The sequence below is a fragment of the Nipponia nippon genome, unplaced genomic scaffold (genome assembly GCF_047370975.1).
Source record: "Nipponia nippon isolate SJK-2023a ecotype South Korea unplaced genomic scaffold, ASM4737097v1 scaffold_4, whole genome shotgun sequence".
NCBI classification, from domain to species: Eukaryota; Metazoa; Chordata; class Aves; order Pelecaniformes; family Threskiornithidae; genus Nipponia; species Nipponia nippon.
In genome coordinates this window covers 99118902-99134383 of record NW_028262358.1, presented here as the reverse complement: position 1 = coordinate 99134383, position 15482 = coordinate 99118902, and the positions used below count along the sequence as shown (strand labels likewise).

Below are 15482 nucleotides of genomic sequence, written 5' to 3'. Positions count from 1 at the left end.
GCAGACTACTGGCCTTCTTCTGTCACAAGCAGTATTATACAATTACCACTGCATTTCATCAAGCCATTAACCGGTGCTTGCCTAAAAATTACAATTTTGCCTTATGCTCTGCACCTATACAGTTAGGTAGCACAATGAATACCATCCTCTTTTGGTATTCTAATTCAGTGAAGATGCACCTGAAGGAAGAGATGAGAAAAGCAGCCCTGCTACTGTGCTCCAGATTCTCTCCCAAACTGTTCACTAGAGATCCCAAGTATTTTTTTTACCTTTTCAAGGTATGGGGACTCTCCTAAATTCTAATGTACAAATGCTTGGGAGTTGGGCCGGATAGAGAGCTGGCATTAGGCTCAGCTCACTCAACATCTCTATAAAGACAAATGAGGCTACATGCTTTACTTTATGCCTTAGTTACTGTTTTTCTTTAAATAAATACTAACCTGATTTTTGCTCAATATCCTTAAACGATTTTAAGATGCCATCTAACTGCCTCGTAAGTTCTGCTTTCAAATACTCTTCTCCAACCAGTGTTGAGAGCTCCTCACAAAGAGCTTGAGCTGCATTTATATTCTTCATTTCCTGTTCTATTTCCTCCTTCATTTCTCTAGCAATTTCCAGTTGTTGTTTCACAGCATCAGGCCGTGTACTCACAGCCAGGCTACTGCTTAGTTTGCTATCCAAGGCACTTAGCTTATCAGACAGACTTCTGAGTAGACTTTGATACTCTGTGCTTTTGACAATGGCTTGGTCAATTCGGTCACATCTGTTCCTCAGTTGCCCAGTTAGACTGTCCCATTTTTGTGCCACAGCTGTCAGTTGCTCTTTTACAATTTCATGGGAGGGTGAATGTTCACCGGGTCTCTTCAGAATCCCTTCACCAGCCATAGTTAACTGCTCGTATTGTGGCTTTCTGGTGTCAAACTCTTTGAGCAGAATCTGGGAAGAAAGAAAATCTTAAAAAGCATTTACCTCATGAAAAAAAGAAGCAAAGTGCTTCTGACAAAACTCATGTAGAGTTTTTTGTAGCTAAACTCTCTTATTGAGTAATCGATCTCCAAGTTTAAAAGCCAGTGAAATAATTGCTTCTTCTAGACATAAACTGTGTTGTTTCCAAGCACTTACATCAAAGAACCAGAAAAAATGAGGTTACTTTACAGATCATCTAATAGAAATTCAATCAGCAGATACAAGTAAACAATGAATTCTGTTAATACTACAGTAATTAAGTAACTGTACCAAGTAAAATAATCGCTGTTTAGTTTCAAGCAATGTCTTCTTTCCTAGACAGTTTTGATATTTGTCTTAAGATAGAACTTCAAAGAAGGTGTATTCTGACATAATATTGCAATGTGTTATTATAGCACAGAGAATATTTGGATAATTCACAAAATGACTGAATGTGTACTCTAAGACCTTTAAAGTTTACATCATTGGTTCTCAGTATTTATTTTTTTTTGACAGTAAGCCACAGTGCTTGCAGGAGAAGGGACAAATATCACGATTTTACTTTACAGAACATTCCAAACCCTTTCTTTTTAAGTCAATTAGGTTTAACTTTTAAGGACTCTTAAGTGATATATGATAGTCTTATGCCAGCTGTCTAGATTTCTGAAGCACTTGCAAACCAATATTAGGCAATTTTCACATAGTATTAGAACATAGTTCATGTTTTAAACACTTCATTTTAATCAGTATTGATATACCAGTCTTAATAATATTTTTGCAAAATAAAAATGTTATTTTTCATCACAGTGTAAAATAACTGTCAGCAACAGAAATGTTTGAAATGAAAATTTCTAGTTTCTGCAACTTCGTAGGATTTAACTTTTGTTACTTTTGTCTGCAGTTCACTGTATTTCTGTAAGTAAACTACTCCACTTTTTCTTTAGACTTTTTCTTTTGTCTTGCACACTCTTGGCCCCATATCTATTCACAGTATTGCATTTCACTTACCTTTATATTTTTACTAGCTACTGGCACAGTCAAGTGAATAAAATCTCAAAAAGCTAGTTCTACAGCATAGACTGTATATGAGGACTGACCATAAAATGTTATATACACACTGAAATTAATAAAACTTCAAAGGAACATTTTCATTCGACTACAGAGAAACCACAGTATGGTCAAAACACAAAAATGTATCAGAGGATCAGGATCTCCTCAACATTTTTTTCCTTTAGGTGTTCTGATCTCTCTTCACTCTTATAATTTTTTCCTTGTCATTACTGTAGTCAAGTACGACTGAAGCTGATATTTGCTGATAAACAAATGTAATAGCTCTTACTAACTGTGCCGTACTCTATCTAAATGCAAAACAGTACTTTGCTAATAGCAAAAAAGCAGAAGAAACTTAAATCAATAACGCATGTTGACATTACTCACCTGAACCTGTTGCTTTTGTGTATTCAGCATATTGGGATCAATTGATAGCGGCCCCAGGACGCTGACCATTAGCTCCTTTTCTACAAGCCAGTGCTTTAACTGAGCTTCTGCTGTCTGGAACTGGGTCAGGTAATTTGAAGACTCCTCCAGTTTTTGTTGTCTCTCAGATGTAACTTGATTGAGCTCTTTCCATTTGGAATCTAAAAATGACAATGTTAACATATTGCATGCGTGTTCTAGCAGATGGGCTGTCAGACAGCAGACTATATATGAAACATAAACAGAGCTCTCTAATAAGGCTTCTTGCTGATTAACTCCAGATGCCTTATTGCAGTGACTCGGCAAATACATCTTTTAACAGTCAGATCCATATACACTTGGATAAAGGTCTGCAGTTTAGTACAGCCGCGTGCAGAATTTTTAGAGCAATGAATATACAACATGTAATAAAATTGGATTAGAATATTACTAAGTGAAAGACCACCAAATTTAGGCTTTGGTCTCAAATGACGTAAAAGCCAAAGGGCTGTACTCAGTTATAACTTAGGTGCCTGATTTAGATAAACACATCTTCCTGCTTTTTCAGTAAAAAGAAACAGATACCTTTCCAAGGGTGAGCAGAAGCCCTAATTTAGGCTTCTGCTCTGAACAGCCCTCTGAAGGAGCACACGTCTTTCAAATGGCTGCATTAGGAGCCTGTGGAGATTAACTCCCTCATTTAAACATCTAAACCAGGTACCTCATGACAGGCAATGAGAGTACTTCTGTACACAGGTATTTCAAAAGCGCTGTGTGAGCTTAGGTTCACACTAGGCCAATCCATGGTCTCTTCCACTTGTAGCAAGTGGCTTCCCAAGGAGCCATTAAGTCTTACAGTCTTATCACTTCCCCTTTCCCTCTGTGATACCATCAGTGCTTGCTCAGTCAGCTCCGATATTTTGCTAACTCTCCTTGTCCCTGAATTTTACCTGTGTTTTTTTCAGTTTCTTTTGCTACTTCACTGTCTCTGACCTCTGCTCATTCTGTATTAATTCCCTTTCAACACTACTCAAGTTCTCTTGGAGACCTTACCTGCTACTTAAACTTTTCAGTTTCACTTACAAACAGGACAGATCAGAAAAATTCTCAGCTTTAAAATTATTATTGGTGTATCCATAGAAATGCCTATCGATATGAAACAAGATTGACCTATGATTTATTTAAAATACGACAAACCTAAGAAGAATTTTTAAAAGCTCATGAAAATTATGCATTGCAGTATCTCAAAATCTGTTGTCCAAACGTGGTCATTTCCATGTTTTTTGGCAAAATTTATGGAATCAGTTTTAGAAAATGGCAAAAAGCCACCAAAACCACAAAATGACAAAAGCTACTAGTGCATGGGAAAAAAGCATACAGAAAAGCATTACCAACAACTCAAACCGTTCTTTCCATGAAATTAGAATTAACTTAATTTGTTATATTTTGTAAGGAGAACAACATATGTATCTGGAGCAATAACTGACCAGTCAAGTTTTAGCCGCACACTGTTTGAAAAAGATAAAGCCCTCTCAAACAAGTCAAGCTATAGCCTCTCTCAACTGCACTGATATACATTCAAAGCCCAAGGAGATCAGTGGAACTACTCCAGATCCACCCTTGTAACAGGAGTTCTTTCTACAGAATTTAAGGGGTAGAAGGGAGCAAGATATTAAAAATACTAGTGATTGCTAATACATTAAAAAAAGCTCATAATAAAACAACTTCCAAATCAGTCTGAGCTATAATACAGCTTTACTGAAGTACCTATTTTATCCAACATTTGTCTCCACTTGGGTGCCTCAGGAGAGTCGGGGTTCTTCTCCAACATCTCTGTCACTTTGTCCTTTAGTTCCTGCACTTTATTCGCACTTTGCTTTAATTCAGTTTCAAAAAGCTGCAAATTCAAGTGATAAAATAAATAAGTAAGACACTAAAGAACGGTAAAGTGTGAAGTTTGAAATCCATAATACTGAGATGCCAAGCATGAAGATAAACAATAAATATCTAGCACTTATATACTACTTTTCTGCTATGAATCTCAAAACACTTTATAATGGCATATGTTGCCGGTCAATTTTTTTAGAAGAGATAACCTGACAGATTTAAACTATACTAATAATAACAATTATTGTTTAATTTGAACAAGTGACAGAACTAGAAGAATTCAGATAAATAAGATCCACTAGGTCTCATCATATTCACATACACTTGGAATCTGTTCTTGTACAGCAGGCAGACTGACTAATGCACAGTACAGCTCACAGCAGAAATAACCCAGCTAGCACCAACAGAGAGGAGTGCGGTGTAGCCTCATTTATCTCAGTGGAAGTCCGGCTATCACAGACAGACTGCTTCTTGTAGATCATCTAGAACTATAGTATAAAGAGCACCATAGCTGAAAGTGTAGACATAGCAGGAGACTGAGATGCCCCAGCAATTCCTAATCATGCTGTTCTTACAGAGAGAAGGGAACAGTCCTTATGTCTGGCAAAGAGCTCTTACATGAATACCCTTAAGTAATAAAGCTTGCCCCGTGGAGCTGCATTTTAATTATCCAAACCTCACTAAAATAAACACTGAACAAACCTGTGCTTGATTTAGAACTTTTAGTAAAAGGTCCAGCTGCATCAGAAGGATGATCCCAGGCTCTTGCCTGAGAACTCACTCAGTTTTCTATCTGTGGATACTCTTCTATTACCACACTGAGGGCAAGATGCTCACTAGCTTTGCACATTCTCTGTTAAAAAGTAAGGAGCTAGTTTTCTTCCACATTTAGTCTGAGTTTTAGGACTGAATGTTTTCCAAGTCTGAGGGAAGTTAGTAGCTGTTCAGGTTAATTTTTAAGGGTTACCCACCAAATATAAAAGAAGCACCTCAGCTGAATCAAGTTCTGTCCTTGTTTAGTCACAGGCAAGGAAAGAATTTTCCCTATCCATTACATTTCCCTTCATAGATGAACCTTTACATGTGTAAATATTGTCCTTTATTGCTAGAGGAGCATACATCTCCAACGCTGAAACAGGACAGAAGCTTACTGCTGATTCAGTGGTTTTCTCATATCAATTTAAAAGCAGGGAGGAGACTGTTGTGCAGCTATATAACTTAACAAGCATGACATGGCTGCTGAAGAGAAACACTGCCTTGGAATAGGCATAAGCCACTGCAGCTGCAGCAACCGGGAGGTCTGTGGAGTGTCAGTAAACCAGCAGCTGCAGAAACAGCTTTTGGACAGATATGGCCTTTCAGATCTTACAAGCAATCCAGTATATATCTCTAAACCACTACGGAGATCAAATAAGTTTATTGCATAATCAATATAGCCTCACCTATTTAAACTGGCCACCAAAATAATTATTTTCTGACCTGCACAACTCCTCTCTGACACAGTGCTCTTTTTACTCCACTGACACAGTTTGCCAGATTTGCTCTAAGCCTGACTGGCATGCTTACTAGATCATTTAAATACTCTCTGCAACATTAAGCTAGGCTGAGATATAAGTTGTTCACATAGAATTTGCCCAATAACTGCAAGAAAGAGTATTTTTTTGAAGGCACAAAGTACCTTATGTTGCTCAACTTGGGCTTTAACCGCTTCGCTATCAGTTGGAGCAGCTTCCCAATCTGATGCAGTTTTGTCCATTTTTTGCAACCACTGCATCATTGAGGTCGATTCTTCCTGAATATTCTGCATTTTTGAAAGCATACTTTCTAGTTCTGAAATCTTTTCCTTCAATAAAACTCCCAAATGTTCGTAACTGTGATTTACATCAGACATGGCTTGTTGAACAGTTGTCAGTTCTGTAAAAGGAGAGATGCACAAAGACTATGTTAGAGGTTACAAGCCCTTCAAACAATAGACTTCAAGAACTTCTAAACAGTACTCTGAGTTACAATAGCTAGTAATTCCCCAAATAAGAAGTCACTGAAAGTGTTAGAGTTATTTCTAGTTCACTCTAAACGTGGTAACACTACGTCTGAATGACCTATTTGCAAGAGCTTCTCATTTCACAGAAATCATTAATACACAGGTACGCAAATACCACAAATACCTTACAATCTTTCTACCCATTGTTATTTTAATATTTTAAGCAACAATGCCATGACAAAAAGTTGAACATACTGGATTACAGTTCAGTTACTTACATGACAGCCTAACATTACTGCAATAGTATTCTGCTCACATTCATGTACCATTATAAATGTGTTTTATCACTAAGAGAGCACAACAGGCAGACTGTGTACTAAGTAGACTGTAGTTTAGGAGAACGGACACTGCAGACTTGGGACTTGGTAAGTGGCTCTCCATAAGCACATATAAAGGGCCTATGTAAGTTCCTTTGTTTCTGTAAAGGGGTTGGTCACATATAGTGATACAAACATACGTAAATTGGATGTCTTTGTATATGTATGTTTGTGTATGTGCGTGTCGTGAATGCTGGTGAGTGTTAAATTTCAAACCACATATACACGTTAGGATTTTCTCAAAAGCCATGGGGTATATTGATTCAGAAAACACAGTCAGATTTTATCTGTCTTCAAAGAAAATATTGAAGGTAGGTATTTTTACAATTAATTTTAGCATCATGTCCTAGTCAATATAGTTTCCTTACGTGACGGTGATGTGAAATTTCAGTCTAGTAGTGACTGCTACAAGCAGATCTATATACAACATTTTAAAAATACTTACATATTTAACAGTAATTGGCAAGTGCATTTCTTTATCACATCCTGAAATTTTTACTGACCTTTATTTTTCAGGAAATCCTGAGTTCCTGGAGCTCCTCCTTCACCATTTAACATTGTGCCACCTGTGGATCAGGAGAAACCAAGTCCCATGCTTATCTGGGCCTTTTCCCACCAAAAACCCAGCCCTGCATTTCCTCTTCAAAACAACATGATACATAGCTCTCATTGTAACATTAAAGAAGTATCTGAATGCTAGCCTTGTAAGAGCAAATATTTTGTTTAGACTGTTTTATATATTTTAAGGCTGCTTTATGTTTTAAGCTGCTCCAGCCAGCTAGTACCATAAGTGGTACCACATATGCACAGCATATGCATAGCGGGTGGGTGTGCACATGATGCACATATACTTATGCACATATGCCTGATGTATAAGCAGTCCAACTGCTCACAATACTATGCTAAATAAATGACGACTATAGTGGACAAAGGTCTATGCCCTAGCTGTGAGGACTACTCACATCCGTATGGCTAACATCACTTCCTTCCTCTCCCCAAAAGGAACCTGTTCCCTACTGCCATGGTTTTACCCAGCCATGCCTGGGTACGGCCTGTGAGTGGGCTAGCTGGCAAATGCTGACACTCTGAGGAGAGCACTAAACTTTAAACAGAAAAGAAGCCCACAGTGGTCACTGCAGACACCACAACCAAAGGCACTGCTTACTCAGGACACCTTTACCCACCAGGCAGGCGGCTGAGTCCCCATCCCTGGAGGCATTTAAAAGACGGGTAGATGTGGTGCTTAGGGACATGGTTTAGCAGTGGACTTGGCAGTGTTAGGTTAACGGTTGGACTCAATGACGGTCTTTCCCAACCTAAATAATTCTCTGATTAAGCAGCACTGTACCTCTGCACAAAATGCTCTTGATACCAACCAGATGAATCCCTCTCTATCTTGTCATGAGCAAGACTTGAGCAGGTGCTCCGTGACAGGGATTGCAATGTGCAGTCCTTACTGTTACATGTGAAGTCCTTACTGTCACTCGGAGGCAGCCACTCACCCAGGCAGCCTGACTAATTAAAAATAATTTCAAAGCCTCTGGAACCAGGGCTACATGGGCTTTGTAAAACATCATCAGACCACAGAGCTGGGCACATGGTCAAGCCACAGAGAACTGCAAGGAGAATCACTTCCCGCTCTCCTGCACATACGTATTCCCAGATGAGCAATTAACTGAGAAAGATTAACGGTTGCCTTGGAAAAGGCTATGCATCCACCCCACAGTACCAGCTGGACGGTGAGGACCCCATTAGTGGCAGCTGGAGGATGGCAAGAGAAAATAAACCAAATAAGAGGAGTCACAGGCCCCAGTCTTGTAAATCTTCATGCTCTATTAGCTGGACTGTGGTATTTATAACTGTGATTAAGTGATACACAGTACAGCTCTTGTCTAGGAGGGCAAATACTCTAGTCTGGAGGATTACAGCTGCTTGTATATGCGAGTTGTTTAATTATTTTTCTATTTGGATGCATAGGAATAGAGAAAGGGCCAGAGGAAGGAGCCCAAATATCCCACAAAAAGTTCCAAAATGTTTTTTGAAAGATTTTTATTTAAAATTCAAACAAGAATGAAATCAGAGGCAGCTACTACAAAGAGATAGGAAAAAAAAAAAAAGTGCTCTACTCTTGCCAAATAGGTATCCTCTGGCAGTCCCCATCCTCCCAGTCCTTTGCAGATGACCAAGGAATGCCAACACACTTGAACTGACTAGGTCTAGAAATAAATTCAAGAATTGACTGAAAATGGGCTTATGGCCATTATAACACCCAGGAAGGTCATGCTGGGATATGGAGTTGATTCAACTAAAATATTGACTAGTATTAATTATGCTATCATACTGGGATGAGCAGGTTGGCCTAGGCTCACTTTCTAAACCATGTCCTGATGACCCTTTTAACAAAATCTTTGTGACTCTGTAAACCTTTATGTGTTTGCTTGGTGTCACACAGAATAGCCTTGTGGCCATGAAAGAGGTCTCTCTATGGCAGCAAAGGTGTGCAGGTACATCAATATTTGCAAAAGCAGGGCTTGTATTTGTCCTACTTGCAGACTTGGTGGATCTGTGAAGCACTGAACACTGATCAGAATAAGTCCGTTTCTCATTATCAGAAGTTTTTCTGGGATGAGGTGAAGGCAACTGTGATACTGTTCATTTTGTTCATTACCTGGGAATTACATACTGAAGTAACAGCTTTAGGACATGTTAATCATTTACATCAAAGTGCTTTTATGCTATTTTGGCAGTGTAAAGCAATCAGAATGTGTACTGAATTACTACAGCAGTTAGACAGTTTAAATAAGAGTCAGAACAAACATGGCTAACTGACTTCTTACAAGCCATAATATTCAGAAAGGTAATCCAAGGGTTAAATATTTTAATTTTTGTCTTGAAGGTTTTAAAACCTCCTGAAATGTTAGGCTTACCTGATTATACAAATGCATACCTGATTTTGCAACTGCTCTCAGTTTGGCAGGAGACGTCACAGCAGTAATTAGATTACACAGCAATGTTCCTTTGCTATTCATTTTCTGCAGTTCAGGTGCTTTTAACGTCCATTCATCTTTCAAATTCTGGTTAAGAAAAACAGTCATTTGTTCACTACAAAACTGATTTCAAACTTAAAAGATTTAGTATAGAGAAAGGAACAACCTTCCTACTTGGAATCCTCTGCAGTATATCCAAACATGCATAGGAAATGGGAATGTAAATGCAGACTGCAAGCTCCCCAGTCCCAATTACTGAGGCTGCTTACCCCTTAAGTCTGTACTTTTATGTTACTAACAGATGCTCTGTTCCCTTCAGCCATATTTCACTTCTCATCTACAATGTCTTACCAATGTATCTTCCAAAGGCTTCTTTAACTCCTCTGTATTCAGAGAGGGCTGCACTGCTGGAATTCGTTCTGTTGTCTCTTTTACCCATTTCTTCAATGATTCTACAAGGAGCTCGAAAGTATCCATTTGTTTCTGACAAGATGATACATCCTCTTCTCTAGATAATTAAAGACAACAAAAGAAATTGAGCACTGAATGTCAGTATTCCTTCTGATAATTAAGCCAACACATATATCAATCTAATATTGCTGTTCCTAAAGTCAAAGAGTCACAAAACCTAATTTTATGGATATGAGCAGAATGCAGAAAATCTAGTCTTGCTGTACAGGTAACTTGTATGGAAGTTCTAATACTTTCTTCAGTTTTCCTTTGCAGCCTGATTCCAAATAGTATATATTCCATCAGAAAAGGGGAAAGGTAGGATTTGCTTAGAACTAACAGGACTCCTGTGAATGTCACAAAATTTGAGAAGAGTTACTTGTCTTTACAGCCAACATTAGAGTTCTTGAACCACACAGACTAACTACAGAGACACTTCCAAATAGAATCTCTTTTTTTTAAATAAAAAATCTCTCTGCTCTGTGGTTAACTGCAATCTCTTGAGATTGCATGCAAGAGGACAGCAGTCATCACAACATTCAGACGGTATTATTAGCCAAGGCAGAAACACTTAATTATTCTACTTACTTTTCCTTTACAGTCTCCTCTACCTCTCTGAATTTCTTTGACAAAGCATTTACTTTTTCTAATACCAATGCTTTATCTCCAGGAAGAGCATGGAATGAAAGTTCTTCAAGAAGCTGCTGCAAAACTTCCAGATCTTTCTTATGTTGTGCCAATTCTACACTAGCTTCCTGCAAAACAGGATTACATTCTTTATATTAGACTTCACAATCACTTGTTCAAAACTAAATTCTTGATTTTAGCTAACCGACCAAAGTTGGGAAACAAGCACGCCTTATTTATTGTTCAACCGCTTAGATGAGTTAGACTAGAAATGCACAATACATACAAATGGAACGGTGCAGTACCTGCATATATTGAGACACTTCACTAACATCCTTTCTCGGTGCCTCTGTCTCACTAAGTGCTTGGTTTTTCTCATCTAGAAATGACTGAAGTTTTTCTGACAGATCTTCAAACAACTCCACTTTAGTCTTCAATTCCTCCATTTTCATAAGCTTCTCTTTATGCTTTTTACTTGCTTCAGAAAACCGTCCTGCAAGCTCACTCATTTTAGCTTGCAGTGTGGATGCAGTGGATGGATCTGCTGTTTCTGTGAACTTCTTCACTTTTTCATTCATAGTGTTTATACTGCTCTGGCGACCCGCAATGTCTTGTTCTAGCACCTGAAACAAGCAAGAACTACTTTGTATGGCTTATAACAATTTTAAGAAGTGAAACTAGTCCACCATGCGAAGCAAAAAATCAGTACAGCGAGACCATCAGCGTAGATCTATTTATTTCAGCTACAAAAATCCTTATGTGCAGTTTCATTTCACGCAACACTCCTCTTTATTAAGTATTTTGAATCCATTAAAGGTGCCAAACTAAGATTTTAATTCTTTCTTGAAATCTGAATTATCAAACCAATGTTTCTTTTCTTCAGAGAATGCTACTTACAATGCTTTTACTAATAATATCCTGAATAGCAGCAGAATTCAAAGGCACTTGATCTTGTTCTTCAAGGCTCTTTTCAACACCTTCCATCCAATCCAGCATTTCATCCAAACCATCCTGCACGCTTAGGGATCGTGTCAGAGTTATTTGGAGCTTCTCATTCCTTTCATTCACAGACTTGGATAAATTGTCATACCTCTCCACAATATCATCTGATAAAGAGAAAATATATTTCAACTTTTTCCTTTAGCCAAACTAAGCTTTCAACTCATGTTACCAGTTCTCACCAGGTAAGCGTGACTCAAAAATTGCCTACATCAGAACGAAGCAAAAGCATCAGCTTTATTCAGTAAAAACACACAAGCAAAGATCAAAATCTTCAAAGAGAGCCAACAAGCCCACATGACAAGGGAGATGAGGGAGCAGCTTACAGCTGTGCTCCCCAGCTTTTAGAAGCTGGTTCCCGTGCAGCTCTAGCTTATGACAGCTGTTGACTGTTCCCAAGAAACAAAATAACAGAGTATTAAGACAGCTCTTCTACAATTATGTCTCTTATGTTATTGTTAGAGCTGAAAGGTTCTTCCAGATGATTCTTCATTAGACCTTCAACACTTTCAGGATAAGCCTCTGAAAGTTACAACTTCCATGTACCTCCCATGGTGTTTCATCACCAACTCCAAAGAGGCAGCACACCTACAGTTGTTTTATTTTGTTACTCTGGAAGTTACTTGTTACTATTACTGGGATTCCAGGAAGAGATAGTTGTGTGATACACACAGAGAGTCTTCAAACTTCAGACAGTGGCGAATATCATGCTGTGCTACTTCTCACAACTGGTAGGAAGGAGTATTAGGTGTAAGTGGCAAGGTTTTGGTAGTGGCAAGGGTTTTGACCTCTGTAAGAAGAGGCTGGGGCTGCCCCGTGGAAGACACAGACAATTCCAGCCAGCTCCAACTGACCCACCACAGGGCATGGCTGAGCTCCTCAGCCAAGCTGGTGGTGCCTCTGGGAAAATGTGTTTAAGAATGGGGAAAATACCGCCTGGGAGTGAGAAGCAAGGGGAAAAGTGTGAAAAACAGCCCTGCAGACACAAAGGTCAGACAAGAAAGAAGAGGAAGAGGTGCTCCAGGCAGTGGAGTAGAGATTCCCCTGAAGCCTGTGGAGGACCACGCTGGAGCAGATAACCACACTGCAGCACATGGAGGATCCCATGCTGGAGAAGGTGGACATCCTGAAGGAACTGCAGTCCATAGAGAGCCCACACTGCAGCAAGATGATCCTGAAAGATTTCAGCCCATGGAGAGGATCCATGCTGGAGCAGGGGAACAGTGTGAGGAGGAAGCAGTGACAGAGAGGAGCTATTATGGACTGACCACAACCACCCATTCCCCATCCACCCTGCACTGTTCGGCAGGGAGGAGATGAGAGTAGTTGGGAAGGAAGGAGTGATGGTGAGACTAGAAAAAAGAGTGGGGTGAGAGGAAGGTGTTGTTTTAATTTGTCTTTGTTTCTCACTATCAAAACCTATTTTATTTGGCAATAAATGAAATTTAATTTTCCCCAAATCAAGTCTGTTTTGCCCATGATGTTAACTGGTAAGCAATCTCCCTGTCTTTATCTCTACCCATGGACTTTTCCATCTTATCTTCTACCCCCATCCTGTTGGGCAAGGGGATTGATAGAGCAGCTGGGTGGGCATCTGGCAGCCAGACAAGGTCAACCGATCACAGACAAATTCTTGAAGTCAGAAGGCAGTAATTCCTTGGCTAAGCAAACTTCAAATAATTGTTTGGAAACAGATAGCTGGAGTCATGTTCCTTGAACCTGAACATGGTCCTTCCCACTGGAGAATTTATGAACCTCAGCAAATCACTAACTCTGTTTGGCATACTCATCTGTAACATGTGAATTAAACATAATCCCCATTTCTGGGGAAAAAAAAAAAGTCAAAAAAATTTGACAGCTTTCAAGTGAAAAGGATATGGATCAAGTGTAGGAGACAGACCAACAATGAAGTTACTGTGTTGTAATAGCTTATGACTCAACAAAACATGGACTTCAATAGTGTCACAAGAATGTGGAAACTCTATATTTTGTCTCTTCCAGTACCTGCATGCAGACACAAGTGATAAAAAGAGGTATTAAGAAAAGTAAACATTTTACCCAGTGTTTTCTGAATCTCATCTTTGTCTGGTGTCAACTCTCCCCTTGTATCCAATAACACTTCAGCAGCTTTTTTCAGTTTTTCTACAGCAATTTGGTGGTTAGACACTTGTCCCTGAAGAACCTGTAAAATTCCACAATTATCAGTTATGCTTTTCAATACAGCTAATAGACACACATGCAAGGCTTGAGATATGCCATAGAACCTAAACATAGTGCTGGGAATAAACTAACTCAATTTGTGACGTCTCCTTAAGAAAAATCTTCACCAGTGGCTATGACTGATGTTGACCTTCTGGCCCTTGTTTTAGTTTATTCACATTCTTTTTTATCTTCTGTTTTACAATACTTCTCTGACTCAACTGATTTCTTGCATGTAACTTCAAAATTAGTCATTTGATTAGTTGTTTTTAAAGACCACTTGTACAGACTCATATACTATCCAAAAGAAAAATAAACATATTTTTCAACTCAGCATCAGAGAACAATTCAGGGGGAAAAAACATACAGTCATCTGCAGTAGTTACACATTCACCATCAGTTGTATTGACCAGGCTGACATCATAGCATAAACAGGAATAGTGTGAAACAAGATGATCGCCTTCACAGTTTAGGAACCTCTTGTAGTCAATGTCACTGAATTTTGCCTAGGTTTGTCCATTCAACCAAGGAACACAGGTTTCGAGACTAGCCCAGCCACGACTCACTCCAGAGTCAACAGAGAAAGACAGGAAGGTTGAATCAACTTCTGCAAGTGGTTTTCTCTCTCTGGTGTATAAAAGTACTTTCAGGTGAATAGTCTTTAAATTATTTCAGGCCTCTGTGCTAGCGTATATGATTTATCTTTGTCTTAATTCACTTGAACTTTATACAAGTCCAAAATGAAGGGACTTCTGGGTTTTTTTTTTGATACACACTAACTCAATGAACATATGACTCAAAAGGTAATCCCATCTGCCCTGCCAGGACAAAGAAGTCAAGCCAGCACATTCAGCACTGGTATCCAGAGCACAGCACTACACCAGAACACAGTATGTCTTGCTGACCCACTTGACACAATAAAACTCAGAAAGACATGAAAAGGAATTTTCCTTACACTACAGAAATATACTGTACTTGTGGAAAAACAAAAAACAAACCACAACCAAACAAAACAGAAAGAAAAGTGACATACCAGAAAGCCTTGTATGCTGACAGAAAGCAAGCAAGCTGATGCCAGAGGCACTGAAGAATATTCTGAAGAACAGTTAATCCCCATAAAAAGATTAGACCTCACCATGCTGCCAAGGTTTGTGTCTAGCTGGATTATCAGCTGCATGTGTTGGCTACAAGGGACAGCTTTAACTTGCAACACCTGACTTCTTCAGAAATACTCTTTGTTTTACTCTCGTTAATTGGCTTTCTTTCTTCAGCCTCCTGTTTTTTCTCTTCCTTTGAATCTTTTGACACTTTGTACCCTCTCCCTTCTTCCCAGCTCACAGTCATTGACTGCTCTTTTGTGTGGCAAGTAATCCATGCAGGCGTTTCATAAAACAACCCCAGTACTCGCTCCTTTTGTATTACTTGCATGAAAATTGGCATTAGACAGGATATAATTCGTTTTGGCATAAGGAACAAAAAGTTTAAATGAAGCTTCAAATTGTAACTGGTGTTATTCCTACTTTTGTAGTGCTTGGAAGCACAACCATACCTAAATTGTTCCACTGTTAGGAGTTC

General features: G+C 39.0%; 1 protein-coding gene across 14 annotated transcripts in view; it reads right to left on the bottom strand.

Annotated features, from left to right (window-relative positions):
* DST (dystonin) overlaps positions 1-15482 on the bottom strand; it is a 315735-nt gene that overhangs the window by 83269 nt on the left and 216984 nt on the right. For all 14 annotated transcript variants that reach the window (XM_087774769.1, XM_087774770.1, XM_087774782.1 and 11 more), the window contains 11 exons: positions 13767-13890; positions 11607-11815; positions 11015-11332; positions 10671-10837; positions 9984-10140; positions 9593-9719; positions 7149-7211; positions 5966-6201; positions 4168-4297; positions 2383-2582; positions 441-936 (listed from right to left, as the gene is read on the bottom strand). In XM_087774769.1, coding sequence (XP_087630895.1) covers positions 441-936; positions 2383-2582; positions 4168-4297; positions 5966-6201; positions 7149-7211; positions 9593-9719; positions 9984-10140; positions 10671-10837; positions 11015-11332; positions 11607-11815; positions 13767-13890 — 2227 coding nt within the window. The remainder of the gene's footprint in view (positions 1-440; positions 937-2382; positions 2583-4167; positions 4298-5965; positions 6202-7148; positions 7212-9592; positions 9720-9983; positions 10141-10670; positions 10838-11014; positions 11333-11606; positions 11816-13766; positions 13891-15482) is intronic.